Raw genomic sequence first — 19028 nt, forward strand, 5'->3', positions numbered from 1 at the left:
TGGGAGTGAATTTGCGCCGAAGAAGACAACCCCATTTTCCGGGGTGTAAAATATTGGCAAAACCCAAATGTGTCTCATATCCTAATCCACTTACCTTGTGGATCGTTATATTATGGACAGACATACAAATTGAATTAATAATTAATGTGTGTAATGTGGACATGTGAGAGAATCCACTGAGTGGCTCATACATTAATAAAAATATCACAAAATTCTTTGTACAGCGAGCGTGTCAAAGGCTAAAATGTTCTTTTGCCCATGTATTTTTTAGTAGGGCACCATGAAGAATTGTCTTTCTCTGCTTTATTTATCATATCCTAAAATGTATTACCTTCACGAGCCACGAACTCTAATGGGTCACAACATTCTGGTCTGAATTTATTTTTCGGACAAGCTGCACTAACTTGAGAATTGTAGTCATAGAATTATAGTTTATCTTCTCAAATATATAGACTCATCATAATACAGAGCAAGTGGAATTTGGAGCGCAAAATCTAATATCTATCGGATCTAATTGAATGTTGGCTTGCGTTAGTGAAAGATCTCGAGAGCGTGATATCATGAATGTTATCGATAGAGTGAGCTGATAGTGCGCTGAGGCTATTGTCTTCACCATATGGATCATGGTTGAAGAGAGTTGTTGAGGAGATTTGAATATTTACTTCATTAAGAATCTCAACAGCACAGAGGGATGAATTGTATTGCCAAGCAAAGGGTGTGTTTACACCGATAATAAGTCGGTACTTCCTCCCCGAGTTAAATTACCTTAATAGTTTGGAATGGTTGTTTGGGAGTTGTCAGCAGTTATCATACCAACAAGTTGAGTTTTACGACACAGAAGACATCTTGGATTGTTTACTTTTCAACCATGCAAACGTGCAAAATTAGGTATTTTCATGGGGGAAGATCAATTCCACTCTAAAAAACTTTGATTAAATCTCCTTTTTGTCTGATGGTTCATTGAAATAAGAAAAAATGTGTCAGTCATGTTGAGCGCACAAAAATTCATCTCTCCACGTCAATTTCCCTCAGACAGCCTGGCGTAGAATGAAAGAGAGACGAATCAGAAAGCATAAAATCATCCTCTTACCGAGATCTAAAGCTGCACCAACTCTGAGATGTGAGATGAAGAGCCAAACGGAGCCAATGGTGATGAGTTGATGCAGTAAATTCGCTGATTTTGTGATCGTCATCTTATTACCATGTATGTAAAAATTGGCTGAGAGATGCTCTCGTTCAATCCAGCTTCCAGCTCGTCTATTTATCTTTCACCAACAGTGGCAATTGCATTTCTCCCGCATGACACTCATGGCGACGCCGACGCTCTGTCGTCACCCTTTTGCCGCTCACCTGGAAAGAAGTTGTCTGATGTTAGTGAAGTAGCAATGTCGGTTGGAATGGAAGCTAAACAAGCAAATGCCGAAGGAGGAAAAAGTGAAAAGTATTAGAGGAAAAATTTAATTACACACCCCGACTTGAGCTCTTCAGTACAACACTCTATCTCTCTCTCTTGCTCCCTTCCGGTGAGTGCTAAATTGATGTACAAGTGCCTTTTTTCATGCCCTCCCTTTATTATTAAATTAAAGAAAAACAAAATGCGAAAATATCCATTTCCCGTGGAAATACATACACACGTAGAATACGTAATGGAGACGCCAGAAGGATTTGGGATTTGCTTGATGTTGGGAGAAAGCTGGATTGTGTCGGTGGGTTGGGAGCAAATTGGAGGATAAATGAGTGGAGCGGTGGAAGAGACAGAGATGGAAAATTCCCTGCCAGTGTGTGTGTGTGTGTGTGTGGTGTAATTTTCCGAGAAACAGTATGCCACAACCGTGGAAAAGTGCTTCCAATTCCATCCCTCGTGGAAATCTCTCTTGGGCGCAACCCACCCCACACGCCGCCCAGTCGTTGCCAAGAGTGTAGTACACAGTTGAACTGGAGCGGCAACAAGTACAGAAGAGCATTTCGACAGCGTCTCACTTCAATACTTGCGGAGATACACACCCACACAGCCACAGAGGCGGCAAGAGAGTCTCCAAAAGCCACCCCATCTGAGCAATTGCTCAGACCCTCAACACGAACTGTGGCTCTGCTAGTCTCGCCCGCACAACACTTCCTCACCAACAGCACAGAACTATCACAAATTCAGACGCACTCGCCTTGTGTACAACTTTTCGATTTCTCAGTCCACTTTGCAGTCTCAAGTATGTTTACTGAAATATGGTCCGCTTCCTTCGCAACCCCCGAGAATGTGAAGCTACGCAGAGAATTCCGAAAATCACTGAAGTGAAACTTCGTCACTACATACTTTATTGCTTTGCTGTTATAGAATGTATTTCTCAGTAAAAGTATGAACGCAAATATTCAACCACACACCAATTACATCAGTGACAATCCCTTAAATCTGAACATTTTTACATACATACATTTTGGGGTAGTTCAAGGGAAACTTTGACTGCTTAATATCCCCAAGATCAATCGCCTAATCAAGCGCTTAATACCTCGTCTATCTTAGTCAATAGAAGACACAGAGAACAGACAGCCAAAGAACCTTGAACCCAGATTACGTGACTTTGAAAGCAGCAACAACTTCCCGATGTTCACATATTTGATTTGTTTATGGTTATGGTTCGAACATTCATACATTGAGCAGATATATCTGTTTGGAGAAGCTCACGCGAGCAATTTGAGTAATGTCAATTAGTTAAAAATACGCTCAACATCATGTTCAATGCTACTGAATTTCATAATATTCTCCTATTTATATCACTCCTCAAATGAAATCCCTTCGATTATACTTAATTCGACACAGAATAAAACGTTTTAGATCTCCAGTAAATTAGTTACATGTATCCTATAGGATACTTTGCGAGGCAATTCATGGAAGTGAATCCTTTTGCAAGAGGGATATAATTGAGCGTTAATCTGGAAATAATTCTCAATTAGCCCGCGAACACTTGCGCCAGAGTGAACATAAAGTGCATTGAGCGATTGGTCAGAGACTTTGCACATATATTACAGCGCAGCGAGGAAGAATAGGGACGCTGAGATGTGAGGATAATGGTGTGGAGCTCAAGAGCAGAGAGCTCAAATTAATTGATTTGGCGTATTGTTGTTTTTATTTGAACATATGTGGCTCTTACATTTGGATTTCAAGCTATTTATACGACACCCACCACCCTTGTCGACAAAGGGGGAAAATGTCGAATGGGTCGTACAAAATGTTCCATATGTGTGCCACACACTACCCCGAAAATTCTATACACAGTCATCCCTTATAATCACAATGAAATTGCAACCATTTGAGCTGAACACACCGCCATGGCGACTCTCTCACCCTCGCGCCGAGCCAATTGATTTGCATTTATAGACATTTCTCGAATCGATTGAATAATTGAAAATTTATGTGAAACTTGCGATACACTTTGCATACATTCACCATATCATTCTCTCCTGTACATACTTTTGCACAATGTGCCACCACAATAGTTCGTTCCACTTTGCCCCACTGCACGGGGGGGGGGGAATGGGGAGGAAGTATGGAATTGAATATTATTAATACACTGTCGTTGAGTTGACAGCACAAATAACCGCCCTGACTGACTAGCTTGACTACCTATGGATGATTTTCACAAACGAACTTCCACCTTCCCATGCCAGTGTGCCAAAGTGGTTCTGCCGGCCGACAAGCAGAGCAGGAAGACTTCGTTGGACGCTGTCAAGACTCCAAGTGAATCACAATTCAGTCCACCGACAGCACAGGTAATTTCATAATCAAGTGTTTATAATTTATTATTTCACACACCCGCATAGCTTCGTCGGCTAATGAATGCACAAACAATCTAAACTATCGATTGCAATATTGTTCTTCGCGCGCGCAAAACGGGTTCCGGCAATAATATCAACATTTCTCACAGCATATTCAAACCGCCCCCACGCTGAACCCTTTCAGCACAGAAGCCAGAGTCACCCCCCGATAGACCGATATTGGAGGCGAGATGGTAGCGAAAAAAAAACTCACCCTCAGCATACCATTGAAACTATAATATAGTGAAAATGTGTGTACTAGATATTCCTCTAGCAAATTCTGATTGAATTCAGTTCATTTAACCGAATTACCACCGTTGAGTGTTTGTCTGTCATCATTCAACCAAAAAACTACTATGGATCAATATTTCCACCCTCAGACATGGCTCTCTCACTCTCACCCTGTTACACATTCCACACTGCGGCGGGGTGTGCGACAGAGACCACACCCCGCCACACCACGGCGGAGTCCTGCGGGCTCGAGAAGGACGGCGAGACTGGAATCCCGGCTGCCTTGTATGGGTGATTCCTCCCTTTGGATACCGACACCGATGCCACGATGTAGTGGTGTCTCCGTGTGCAAAATGAAGAGAAATTGTGGGGCGCTCTCTCTCGAGGGTGGATGATTTCTCGATGGGGAGCGTGTGTCTGTGTATCACCTTCCCAAACTCAACTCAAACCCCACCGGGAGCAGAGAGGGAAGGTAAGTAGTACTTTTCGCGCTGCACGATCATCCATAAGTAATGCACATTTGCACTCTTAATGGAAATTATTATACTTGGCGATTCAATTCACGTTATTTTCTGTACTCTCGCTGGATTGTTTGATCTGCCCTGTGTGTGCAGTGGTTTATTTGGACAGAGCACTCAACCGTGTCGCGAACCGCTGAAACATGTCACAGGGATGGGCCGCGATGAATGTCCAAATTCCAACTTTTATGCAGCTTGAAGAGAAGAATTTTTATGCTCGAAAAAACAGTGTAAAATATTCGAAATGTGTAGTTGTGACACGAGCATAAAGTTTTGATTGCAATGAATGAATAAACTGAGTATCGCTATCACTGCCATCCATGCAAAATAGGCCTTGATTGGAAGGAAATATATTAGCATTTGAACCTTGATTTCACCCCTCAAAAGTCAATCTTTGACTCTTCACTTCATGCCCTCTTGATCAGCAAGATGATCGCCAAGATAAGACTCGAAACCACTCAATTGATTGATCGACGTATTGTTAAATGAAGGAGAAGAAAAAGCGCGATATTAGCGCGATCTCTGACCATTCATCCCTTAAGCCTAATGAGTCTGAGGGCGAATTTGTGCCATTTGGCGACCCTCTGAGACTCTTCGAGCACGGAGAACGCATTGAGGTGGATGAAAAATTCTCTCCCCTCGGCAAACGCACTCACACAGGTTTCAGATTGCCAACGTAGTCAGAACATTAGGGGGTTGTTCACATGAATGTATGGAATGTTACATACATGCATTCATGCCGTCGCTCCACAATGTTGAGACTCACGGGAAGAATGAATATTCGGGCGGGGACGTGGAAGAGCAAGTCAGTGGGTGGCTGCCGAGAGGTTTGGTGTCTGTGCGCGCTAGAGTTGTGTTGAGGCGAAATGTACCCTTTTTGCCAACGAGGGGAGAGGGTGAAAAACCGAAAAAGGTAATGTACATTGCTCTGTATGAGAAATATATACTTGGCAGTTTATGTGGATTTTCGTGTTTCAGGTAGAGCGCAAAATTTTATATCCATATGTCGAAAGTAATAAAAAGTGAAAATATAGCTGATATTGTTCAGCGGTGGGAAGGATTTTTATCCATGAGTGCGCGACTGTGGTGAAGAGGAGAAAAAAAAAGCTTTTCACGATGGGGAGAGAGAGAGAGGAGTAAAATTTGCATGATGCCGGGGACACCGAAATAGCGTATAACGCACATTGTAGTAAAATGCCAGTGGAGACGTGAAAAGGGGGTGGCAAAACATTATTATTATGTGATATTACTATTATTACTATGACGCCTATATTGCTATTTTAAGTCATTATTTTATTTTCACTCCTCTCTATGGGTAATATTTTGTGTATGAGCAAATTTCATTATATTTCATAAAGCGCACACAGCTTCCCTTTCTGCTCCCGCACACACTCCGCATACACCTAGAGCGCGCGCCCTTCGTGTGACAACAAAATGATGCTTGTGAAATTATGCAAATTAATTTGAGAATAATTTAATCCCCATGTGAAATCATATGAAACTTGTTACACATGCCCCGGAGAGACAGACAAAAAAGTCAACCCCCAAACGACGATGAGAGTTCCTCAATTGAGGGAAAATCGGTGGCAGAAAAACCCAGGGAGAGGAGATGTACAAAAACTCTCACCCAGCACATAACAAAAGAGCGAGGAAGAAAATATCAATTTTCCATACAAGACATTTCTGTGTCAAGTGACGCCCAGAGTTTTTCCGTCGAAGGAGGAAAACTGGAGTGATGAGGAAAAATCACAACCTTTCTCAATCTTTCTGTCTTAACACCACGACCAGTGGCCGAGGATGCTGTGAAGTGTTGTGTATCATTCAATTGCAATACAGTGCCAAATTGCAGTCACACAGAGTTCACTCGATGACCGCCCATGTCCCGCATTAGTGCATGATAAATGATGATAAATGACGAGGAGCTTAATCTCATTCCGCATCTATGACAATCAAAAAGCATTTAACCACAGCCACAGCTATTTATAAACAATGCGGAGATATTTTTGATGGGATTTCATCAATATATATTTACCAAACGGTGGAGAGAATGTAACTTCAGAGTGCTTAACTAAAAATACAGCAGAAAATTCACTGCCTTCATTCCAACCAATAATAATGAATCCCTTCTGTGTAAGATGAATAAATTAAGTAATGTAAGTACTCGCGTATTCAATTACCTGAGCATTCATTATCCCATTCTTAGCGGAGGAATCACAGCATATGTATTTCTCCCAGAAGCATTATATGTAGTGTTCATTTGGAGCGCGAATATGACTTGGAAGTACACAAACTAACGACTTTTACTATTTAATTTACGATGGCATTTTATGCAGGAAGGCGACTAATATACCTCAGAGTCACTCATATTGCTAATTGCATTTGGGATTGTAGTGCGTGAGTAATTTATTCAGCAGAATTAATTACACCCTTTAATTACACTAGTAAATTTTACAAGGTCGTTCAGAGTGGAAGGAAATGCTACATTTCAGAAATGGCGATACTTTTTTACACCCATTTCTCCTCAGCAAGATAATGACTTAAGCTCAACTGTGTGTGGTTTTGGCTATATGGAAACTTTTCCAGACAATTGTATTGATTACCATCTGATGGCCAGTGTAGGAGTTTTTCAGGAATATATTGAATACTTCGAGACTAATGCACGAAACATTTAGTCCCATTTGCCGCACAGTTTGCACCCCCCGCAAAAGAAGAGTATACACTATTCTCCCACCCCTGGCGTGTTACTCCGTTTAAGGGGTGGCGCGCTCCACCCAGCATTCGAACTTGAGCAAGTCTATGATTTATTTTTGATCGTCCAAATATAAAATTGATTGATTCAGAGGTCACAAATTGATACTAAAAATAAAAGCAGTCCCCAATATCGGAGCCATCACGGACAGAAGTCAGGCTCACCCCACCGACCACCCATCGAATGATGGCTCAGTGACTCTGAAATGTAACATATACACTTGTCACGCACACACCAACGGCCTCTTCACTTTACTGCCCCGAACCACACTCGAGTACGATGTTTATATCACCCTCAAAAATGCCTCTCCACCATCGTCGTCGCCATTTCGGCCCGTGTGCGTTGATTTGGGGGCCGCCGCCACCCGAATGCGTGTGGGGGCGGCGGCGGCGACCGTCCACAATCGAGCAAGGAAGTGCCTCCTCATCGGTGGGTGTGGAGAGTTGTACCTTCATCCCTCACGGCAGGGCGACTATATTGCGTTCAGCGTTAAACACAAAGGCGAATCACAATATTTAATTTGTGATGATGGAATGAGACAATTAGGGGGTGAAAAGGACGAAAGAGCCCGGGGTAAAAGTAACCATTACGTTATTTTATAGTGCATTTATAGCCTTATCTCTTATCTCTAATCTCCCTTTCACATCCCACCCATCTCATGAGTCTTTCATGAGTATTTTGTGGTTCATTTTTGATTATGGCCCAACAACAACACAGCGCGCGCAAGAGTGGCAAACAATCAAAAGAGCTGCCACCCTCGCACAGATCTCTCTCTCATTCCATACAAATTGAATTTTATCATCATCCACGAGCGATAGAACATGCGTGGAATCATTAAAAATTATAGTGCAACTCCTAAAATGTGAAAATGTGTGGTGCGCGCGCCCCTTTTATCTGTCTCCGCCATTTAACATTTGCTCCCATGCGAGAATTTTCCTGTGTGTATTTATTGTTGTTGATGAAGAATAAAAGAAACATTAAGGGAGAGCGATATGATCATTCAACTGTTAAAGACCCATATAAGCAACACACAATCATCGCCTCGATGATATCAAGATTTCGTCAACTATAAACTCCAAAGATATTCCACGAACACACACATCGACCACTCGCCTCTCGCATAATAGCGCCACAAGAGATGAAGAGGAGACATGGGATGGTGAGGAGGAGCAACTTATATCTCACTTTCAGTCAATTAAGCACGCATACACATGGATCAGACTCGCAATCAGAGGCGCATTGAGGCGTTTTGACTCTTTAACACCCCGAAAAGCAATCAGCCAAGAGGCCAATGATCAAGCCTTGTGTCTCCTCATCACTTCTCTCTAGCGCTCTCAGAATCGCTTAACTGTGAAGGCATTTCAGCACCATACTTAACCGAAATCACAGGCAATTGTCCTATATTTGCACAATTCACTGCCCATTACAATGCATCCATCACGCTCATTAAGCACTGAACTCTAATTCAAATCACTGCACTTGATATATCTCCAGTATCCAGCATTCGTATTGAAAATGTACGTCTTTATCACACACACAAAATTGTGCCAAATCAACGTCTTTGAACAATCACAGTACATGATTTTCGAAGAAACACCTGCAGATTCACTTTGTGCGAAAGTGTTTCTCATGGTTATTAACCCCATTCTGGGGTGCTTCTAAACAAACTTGTGTTTATAGAGTGGCTGAAAAGCTGATTGAATTCCCTCTGAGTTGACTTTGGCAGAAAATCAATGTGCGCCCAACCAATGTTTGATGGAAATTTAAACTTAAAACCACTTCAGAATGAGGAAATGAAACTTCCAAATCCGCTTTACTAACCAGAATATTTGCCAAGAAATCGCTGCACAACTACAGCAAATGGTTTTCAACTACCCTAGTTAGCTGGGTGGATTGCTATCACACCCAAATCTCTCTCTCTCTCTGTCTTTAAAAAGATCTTTAAAATTAAAGATATAAATTTGCACTGACCAGACATAATGTGGGGATAAATTGATTGGAAATTTGCAAAGTCTAATTCATTTTACTATGCTCAAAAAGACCACTTAGCTAGCCGTAAATTGCTTTATCGCCGCACTTAAGGCTTTACTTTACAAAAGCAAATCGAGAGAAAATTTATTAAATTACCAGAGAATCACGTTCAACTTGATAACTTACGATAAATATGCTTTGCCAAGGCGCTCATCTCAATTCTTGCAATTGATAGCAAACATGAAAATCAATAGGACTTGAGAAGATTCCACTCGCAATAGTCTATTACACTTTTGTGCATGTCGAGGAGGATGGAAACAGAAGAAGAAAACATGGAGCATCTCACACAATGACAACTGCTTCACATCAAACTGAATCCACTTGAATTTTTATCTCTTCAACATTGTGGATAAAAGCCTGACTATTTGAATGTTTCTTTGGCGTCTCTCTCTCTCTCTGTAATCAAATTGATTAAGCATAAAAATGGCAAACAAGAGACACATTATTCAAGATCAGAATCTCACTTCAGCAAGCCGTATAAAATGCACATTGAATGGCTGTATGTGGCGCACATAATGTAATTCAAAACTTTCGTTACAACTCCCAGATAGAGCACGAGGGTTCACTGTTTGCTCACTGTTCCAAATGTGGCCACCGTGTACCAAATTGCCACCCCCATGAGAGCCGCGCACGTCCGGCGTTTAGGGTGGAATTTGGTCCACTGAAATAAAAAGGCCACCGAAAAATGGGAGACGCTCTCTTGTAAAATACAATTATTGAGTTTACCCAGCACCAGCAACCGATTCTCGTGAAATTTTATGTGTAATTGAATCTTGCAGGAACTTTCATGAAGCACCAAAATATTCCTATTTCATACAAAATTGCCTCTAGCGCGCTGGGTTAGTGAAATCTGTGCAATCTATAAATTTTCCAACACCATAGTTCTTAATATATATGAGCATAAAAAAATCAAATTGGCAAATAAACGAAACTTTTTCCTTTTAATACACAGTTGTACGGCACCTCAATCTGATGAACCTATTTAAACTTTATCCTGTGCATGTTTGTCAGGAGAAGAATGGAGAGGAAAAAAGGCACTGCTTACATCGCCAGGATATTGAAAAATTTTCAACCTTTCCTTCATTTCCCCGACTCCTTATCTCCGCAGCACGATACGGGACGAAATATCAACATGACAGAGAGAAGGAGAGAGAGGTGGAAAGAAGGCCCCCAGATAGAGAACTACAATATCACATTCAAATAAAGTTTCCCAAATAGAGGAAATGTCGGTGCCGAGGAACAAGGTAGAGAAGGCATTTCGAAAGAGAAACTCTCATTATTTGACAAACTCGTTAGTTCTTATCTCCCATGGGTGGATTTCGGTGGAATACCTCGGAATCGATGTATCAAAATAGTGGTATTTTGGCTCGGATGTCTCGCATGGGAGGCTCAGCCCCCGCTCGTTAGATGACTCAATGTGGATAGAGGATGGGGCGGTAGATAAATAGTGGTATTTAGCTGAATAAATATTGCGCCGGTAAATAGAAGAGCACAAGAGAGAGAGACGGGCGATAAAAAAGTCTGCTGGATATTCACACATAATGAAATATAAGACGGACGCAGGAGGAATGGGGCGCCATTATTGACGCCGACGACGTCAGTGAGACGTCTTGGGAGTTTGCTCGGCTGATAAGTCGTCGCAAACACACACACACCAAAATCGATAAGGGAAGAAGGCAAGAGTCTCCAGCTGAGGTGCGCTGCGTTCCCGGGGACTCCAGCGACACCGCGGAGCTGCACGTGCTGATGAACGGCTCACGAAATATGGAGCGAAGATGTGGGTGTTCATGCCAGGCATTTGGTCCCCAAAATCCCCCGTCCTCGGCGCGCACGTCATCAACAGAAGCCAGAAAGATGTGTTCGCGAATTTATAATACTAATTAAATGTAACGACGGTGCCATCGGAACAGTGTACAACAATATACATATATCCCAAAGATATCATAGGACAAATAAAGCATTTTCGCACGCGAGAGAGCGAGAGAGAAAGAAAGAGCGTCTGCTGGCATAAAGTTGGCGTGAAAGATGCTCGAGAAACATGCAAAAATCAATAAATTTATTAATATTCATTTGCATAATTTTCATGTAAATTAAGGTATCAACAGAATGATCCCCCTTATAACATTCTGTCGTCACTCAACACCGCTCTGAGCTCTTTATTCACAAAGGCGACGCCAATCTCCAATTAACGATGAAAAAGTCAAGAGAGAACCTCCATTCAACGGAGGGGGAGAAATATGGCGCCCCGAAAGTTGCGCGGAGTGTGAGTGCCAAAATTGATTCCTTATAAATAATTAATTTGATCTCTTAGCGCATCTCCCGAAGTGTAATTAAGCAAATTTCTTACGTGTCTCATGTGGCAAATGGCCACGGATATGGAGGCCAAGAGGAAGGAATATTGTGCGGCAAAGCGCCCGTGGGAAAAAGAATGTCACACACGTTGCAGAGGAGGAAAAAGGTGGAGCCATTATTGGGAAATTCTATGACACCATCACCTATAATTTAGTCGGGATTTTCCTCTTGGTAATGCCACCTATTTGTGCGGGACTCCACTTTGAACAACTTATCGGGGGTGCTCGCAAAGTTATTTTTTTCGGGGTGGAAAATTGATGAGGTGCCGTTGCGAGAGTGTCCCGGGCAAAAATAGAACTCTCTCTCTCTCCTTACACATTAATCCTAATCTCCATGGGAAGAACACTATATTTTGGACTGTGAAAAATTATAGAACATTCCCTAAAGTGTCAGTTGACACAAGGAAAAAAAGACTTCCGAACTCGAGACGATCGATACTTTAAAGTTTTCTCTTCGTGGATTCATCAATTTTTGACTAAATGCATTTGAGCCTTGAACATTATAGCTATAGGATTTCTGTTCTCAATTAATATTCCCAGGGAAAATCCAAAGAGCTTCCACCTCAATTAAATGCTGGTGGCGGGTGGGGGGAAAAAAGATTTGCTGGCGCGGAAACTCCAAGCTGTTGATTTTATGTACATCGACACTATATATTTGAAAATTGCCCCCGAAATCAATATTGCATGTATTGATAAACGCTTCAACTTTTCCAATTTCCACCATTAAAAAAACATATTTCTTCCACGACATTCTATATTCTTCACCTCCAACTTTCTATTTTTACTCCTTTGCCAAATAGTTTTCACCATGCGCTATGAAATATTTATCAACCCATAAATGTGTTAAATAAATTATCATCGGGTGAATTCTAAATGAAACCGCCGCTCAATGCATCCTCGCTAAGGTTGATACACTTTGGCGAGGCGACATAGTGAGTGACATGGGAAAGAGTGGATCGACGAGGAATGGGTTGGAGAAAAAAAGGAGGGAAATGGAAGGGAAATATTCATGGATTCGGTGTCTGTGGATGAGAGAGGAACAAAACACCGAAGTGGCATTAAATCGTCGTAAATCTTGACATGGAGAAAACACAAATTATACCGAAGCGGATACTTCTAATTGGCTTTTAATTGACTGTGTATTTGAATTATTTTGACAACATTACGTTGGAAATATATTTGATAGCAACTGGTGTGTTCTCGCAGACCAATTTCTTCGATCTCTCTTTCTCTTTTTGCTTTCTTGCTCCTCTTTCCCAATTCTATTTTTGACCCACTAATGGAGCAGTTGGGGTGATTCGAAAGGGAAACTCTTTCTCCACAGCCTGGGAAAAAATGGCTGCTTCGAGAAGAAAACTCATATTACACGCCAGACTTTCGAGAAAATTGATAACAAAAAAAAAGATGAGCACAGCAAGGGAGACATCGTTGAGCGAAAGCGTACACCATGAAGAAAAACTGCCCCTTGCTAACAAGTAAATGGAAAAGGTAGGCTTTGGCATTAATCCTGATCAAGAAACCACTCTTGTGTCGAATAAATAATGCTTCAGATTGCCTAGAATAGAGCGCCATTGAGAATTCGCCTCTCAATATATCACCATTGAAATATTCTTCCTTCATTGCCAACCAAATCACCCTGCGTGCCACTTCGACGCTGGCGAATCATTAATTTTATTAAAAGTCGAAAGCACAACTTTGCGCATTTTTTCCATGGGTTTTGTGTATATACATTTCTGCTCCATCTGATGCTGTTTAGTCCATTGACATTGGGCGCAAGAGGGAGAGAGAGATTTATGAATTCAAATAGATAATGTGACAAATACAGCATATTTGCATTGGGACCCCATCAAGCAAATCAATATTCCGTCCGATGCTTTGCATTATTGCAGCATGGCTGTGTCATGCAACCCTTTCCTGTTTTCCACCCGATTTCCAACACAGTGCAGTGCCAATTTCATGTATTTTTTATAACATATACGCCACCTCCGATGCACCCCAACTCGCGCGCGCGGAGGGTTCAACGCCACCGAAAAGGCTCCTCTCTCCGGTATCCTGTTCACGTATGAGACAGCATAAACAGCGCCGTGTGTGTGTGTGTGCGCGCTTGTAAAATACACAAACTAACGATATGCAACATTTTGTTGCCCCACCGATATTGATATTTAATTTAAAATTGCACGGATGTCTCCGCGGCACATTCTATATATCATCTCCTCCCGAGAGCCGCTTCGGGGATTGCCAAAGAGCACAATATTTTATTTACACCGTCGCCGTCGCCACAGAACTCCTTTTCATTCCGCCGATCGCGAGCTCTTTGTCTCATCGCGCGCCACACTCGCGCGGGTGTCGCATCGTATTGTGCACAAGGAATATTTAATGTGACGAATGCCCATATCGGCATCGATATACACGATCAGCTTTTTGGCTTTGACTGATGGTTGCGCTGAAAAGAGGCAGAAGATGGGGTTGCGATGGTGGACACAAAATACAATTGACGCACGCGGCATCCGGTTTGCCCCGCTGCCCCGCCAGCAATTGATGTTTCATGCCTGATGATGATGGTCTTCGGCCAGCAACATCAATTTTCTCCGCACAATTCAACCGCGCCACATAACAGACAGGACGCTCGAGGTCAGTCATTTGGGAATTTCGGCATGCGAATTATGGGGATTATCCTGAAATCCAATACGAGTCTCCTCGCGCGTTTGACGATGTGGAAGTGCATCTGCCAAAAAGGACCATGGTCAGAGCAGGTCAACAGAGGTGTTCAGACACTCTCATTATCCTTCGAAGTCAAGCTGAAAATGGGGCGATATTTTTTGAAAGAAACAACCCCCGAGTTGAGCAGTGAACTCAAAGGACGCTCAGAAATCCGTAAATTAGTCTCCTTTTCGAAGTCTGTGAGAAGGCATTAAAAGATCAATATCTGCACAGATCCGAGAAGATTGATTACCAGGATTGGTCGTTTGAACAATGTGCAAAGCTTCAGACAAAGTAATAGGGATCTCTTGCATGACATGACTGTAGTTATGAACAACTCTGACAGCAAATTAATAGTTGCATAGAGGAGAAGGTTTAAGGTAATCTATGGGACATTATATAGAAAATATCTCTACTTTTCGTTAAACCAACACATTGCAAACAAAAAAAAATCCAAGAACAGATTGAAACTGCGTTTCACTAGAATCAATCTTCAATGCCTCAAAGTTAGTAATCCAATCTTCGAATCCCCTTACGATTTGTGGCTCAGTAATGAAGCATGTAGTGTAGGCCTCCCGTGGGGAATAGTCGCCCAATGTTGGTTACCTTCTGACTTCCTGGGCTTATCATTAAGCATAACCAATAACCATTGCCCCAAGCCTAAACCTGCAAAGTGAAGACCGCAATTCCAAATGGAGAGCTGACATTGAAGGGATCAATGATGGAATCCCACCTCAGCTAAAGCGGTTAAAGCTTCCTTGGTTTGGTTCCTTGAATTGGCACTTGTGCTGAATAATGACTAACCTCCTGGGCAGATGAGTGCCCAAGTGACTGGTCAGTCATGGTGAAACCCGCAGAGACACCAGACGATGATGGCGAGAGGAAGAGCATAAGTACACATCACCTCATCTTGCACGCAATCTATTCGCATTGAATATTAATGGTTGCAATATATCGTGTAAGAGGAATGTTAAGTGAGCTTTTTCTCCTCTTTTCGCATCCATCGCATGGAATCATTGTTTTATCAATTCTCCCTCCGCTTTCATTCTTCTCTCCACTCTTGACTGTCTGTTCATGTGGATTTCTGGTCTATGAATGGGGCGGCGAGAGTGAGAGGGAGGCTCGAGCCTCAGTCCACGTACGATTCTCGCCTTGTTACCGTCTATTTGTTCTTTTTTTTCGGCCTCACCGCGATGTGCCATTCTTGCGGGCGCGAGCGGAACCATAAAAAAGAAGCGATTTTAACACACAATGCGTGCCTGAGTCTTGAAGCACCGCGGCGCGCAGACACAATTGGTTGCGGAGAATAAATGATGGAGGAGAAGCCACTGATTGATTTGCATTTCTTCGCGCCATTCTTTTGCCACTCATTTACTCTTTTTTCTCTCCCCCTCGTGCCCGTAACCCATTCAACAGTCATTTGAGACGCGCTTCTCGACGGTGTCGCGAGGCAAAAATTCAATTTTTATGTGACTCATTGAGCACTCTTCTTGCCGGCTCCTCCACTATTCGTCTTTTCTATTAATCTCCATCTGACTGTGAATCATTCTTCAACTCCTTTTATACAATGCGGTGCATTGGAAAATGCTGAGTGAAGCGCATATTTTCCATTATGCCCAAGAGATGAGTGTCGCTAGAAAATGGAGAATTTATCAATCATGTCACAGAGAAATTTCTTTTCTCTCCAAATCAATTTGACCCCATTGGGAGTTACTCTGTCTTGATTGAATTAATTGTCATGCGACGATTTCTTCTAATTTTCTCTCTTGTGCAATTATCCACAGTTGAGATCCCCTCGAAATTGTGTGGCGCACAGCATTTGGGTAAATATGCGGAGTGAGTGAGAGAGAAAGAGAGCCTCAAGTGTGTTGGACGCGCCTTAATGAATTCGTGGTCCTCATCTCTTCATCATTTAGCACCATGCCATGCATAGAACAAATATAAAAATTGATTTACAATTGCTCTCTAATAGACATCACATGGAGAGGAGTCTTTTAGCAGTTCAGCAAGAGACACCACAGAAGTGCCTATATAGGAAATGAAGGGAGTGAAGAACTGTGTGGAAGAGTTAAAGTGTTTTGTTGAGAAATTAAGAAGTGTTTACTGCCTTTTATCACCTTCAACTCCCTCGAAAGTCGCCCGACAGCCACAAAACACAAATCAAAAGAAATGGGTTTAAAACAGAGGTGGAATGTTTTGAAGAAAAAAAGTCCTGATGGTAAATTTCTTCCCAGTTTTTTCTCTCACTTCTCACTTCACCGCGCATTTTGTCGTTTTTATCTTTCTTTTGCCCCGAAAAAAGAGGCACAACACATTTTGCTCAGGGGCTGACAATTTACAAATTCTCCTTAATATATAATAGCAAAAGGGTTCCTATAACACATCCACAGATTGCACTGCGATGAAATTCACGACAATTCGCACACACAACACAACAGTTGGCAATGCAAATTAAGAGGCGCAACTTCACAAGTTGCAGTCAATCTCTTAGTGCCCAACCCCTCGACATTTGTGGCATGAAAGAGTTGAGGAAAGTTGAAAATAAAGTTGCACTTCAATTTGATATTATTGTTATTATTTTGTGGTAGATGTTTAGATTTGTGGGAAGGCCCTCAAAGTTTCTCCGGAGAGATATTTCTCCTTTTCTGTGTACATTTCTGCCTGTCTGTTCCACATCTTCTGCCAAAACACACGCTCTTCAACCCATGGAAAAACCGACGTGCATGGCTGGGAAGTTTGAAGAAATGCACAGGATGAGGCAAGACAAGTGAATTTGAGAATTTACAAAAGACGCAAAGAGAAAAAAATAAACAATTTTCCGTCCATTGGGCGCACAAATGACGCGAAGACATGGAAGAAGAGCCATCAGATATCCGCATTTTTTTTCCCCAATACACACCATTGTCCACTGAGCGCTGCAAGATTATTTAAATGCAAGATGCACTCTTTTAAACAAGTTATTTGTATTCAATGATCATTGAGCATGATAAGAAGTGTTCATCACCAAACTTCTCTGTCTCTCTCTCTGTCCTCTTGTCTCACTCTCTGTGTGTGTCCCTTCGTTTTTCTCCACTGTCATCTTCTCCGGCCCCGAAGACATTTCGAGTAAGAAAATTGGTTGAGGAGTTTTAAATTTAAACAAATAACTTTTTGAGTGTTATTCATCTGTCAACGAGATTTGTTGCTGAGATGTTTAATAATCAACAATAAACACACCCAAAATATTTCACAGATTATTTACAATCACTTTTTTTTGTACCAGGGCAGAAAAGAGCAAGTAAGAGTAATCCCTCCTGGAGCAATAAATTTCGTATTATTAATATTTTGAGTTATTGGATTTTCTACGCCCATTTGTGGAGAGAAATCCCTTCATCATGATCATTAATATTGAGCTCTAGAAAATCATCTCCGCGCGTCGTGTGCATTGATATTAATTTTGTAAAGTACACTGAGAGCAATGGTGCAACAAAAAAAGCCCTCTTAATCCAATTCACTTCAAAGTAGCTGTGTAGAAAATTGGATCAAGCATTGAGAGAATCGTGAGCAATAAAGGGGGAAAGTCGGGAAAGTGTGTGCTGGGCATTAAATGAGAGTCACAGAAGGGTTTTGACTCCATGGCCGGGGCAATAAAAGATGAGGCGCTCTCTTTTCAGAGTTTGGAATCAATGGAGAAGACAACAAACTTGTGCAGATATAAACAACAGGAGAGAAGAACTCAGCGTGAAGCCTCCAGACACAGCCTCGATGATCATCTCTCATCTCGTGCCCTTGCCTCTTTTCTCAGAGTGTACAACTTTGGTCTTTTTGCTTTGGTACACATTATAATGATAACAAGTATCTCTCGCTCTTCGCGGTATCTTTCTTTGCCATCTCCGCAGAGTCATTTCATTTCCAACTTGCACAACCAGACAGGGTGTATGTGTGTGTGTGTCTGTTCCACATGAGCAGAGGGGGTGGACTAATGTTTACTCGGAGCCCCAATTTAAACAGAACCACACACACAAAAGTGCCCCAAAGTGGAGGATGACGGAAAAAATATCCCATTTTATCCAGATTTCCATTCTCTTCCTCCAGCACAATTTTTCCAAAAGTGCACCCCCTCATGAATAACAAGCGAACTCAACAGTTTTCCACCTTCTTTCTCTCACTCTCTGTGCAGTGTGAGATGAGAAAGACAGGTCTTATGTTATTTTTGTAATTAAATTTGTTATTCAACTAATTATCACAGAACATACACAGCAACCAAAAAGCTTCCATTCCATTTGGCATAACATCCAGAGAATCCACCCACTCTTGGCAGCACAGCGCAATGTTCAGAGATAGGATGGCCCAAATGGAAAATACACAGACCATATAACCGAAAAGTAATGTTAAAACCCACCCTCTTCGGCCTTATGAGAGTAAACAAAAAAATATTATACAAGAGTTTATCTTCTTATAATAAAAAAAAGAAAGGAGAATGACACATTTTTTCCTCGAGCTTCATTGCTTGTCTTTTTGCTGTTCTTGATCTCAAATTTTCTCCTTTTTCGCTCACCATCTTCCACGTATATATATATACAGAAATTGTGCGAGTAGTGCAAGAATATTTAGGGAACAAGGACAGAAAATTAGATACGATTTATATTTCATCGTCAGAGA

General features: G+C 41.8%; 1 protein-coding gene across 1 annotated transcript in view; it reads right to left on the bottom strand.

The window, feature by feature from the left end:
- The window catches only part of LOC132262378 (discoidin domain-containing receptor 2), a 67015-nt gene that overhangs the window by 42396 nt on the left and 5591 nt on the right, over positions 1-19028 (bottom strand). The window contains exon 2 of the mRNA XM_059761645.1: positions 1091-1350. Coding sequence (XP_059617628.1) covers positions 1091-1193 — 103 coding nt within the window. The 5' untranslated portion in view covers positions 1194-1350. The remainder of the gene's footprint in view (positions 1-1090; positions 1351-19028) is intronic.

The sequence above is a fragment of the Phlebotomus argentipes genome, unplaced genomic scaffold, assembly GCF_947086385.1.
Source record: "Phlebotomus argentipes unplaced genomic scaffold, Phlebotomus argentipes genome assembly contig_46, whole genome shotgun sequence".
NCBI lineage: Eukaryota > Metazoa > Arthropoda > Insecta > Diptera > Psychodidae > Phlebotomus > Phlebotomus argentipes.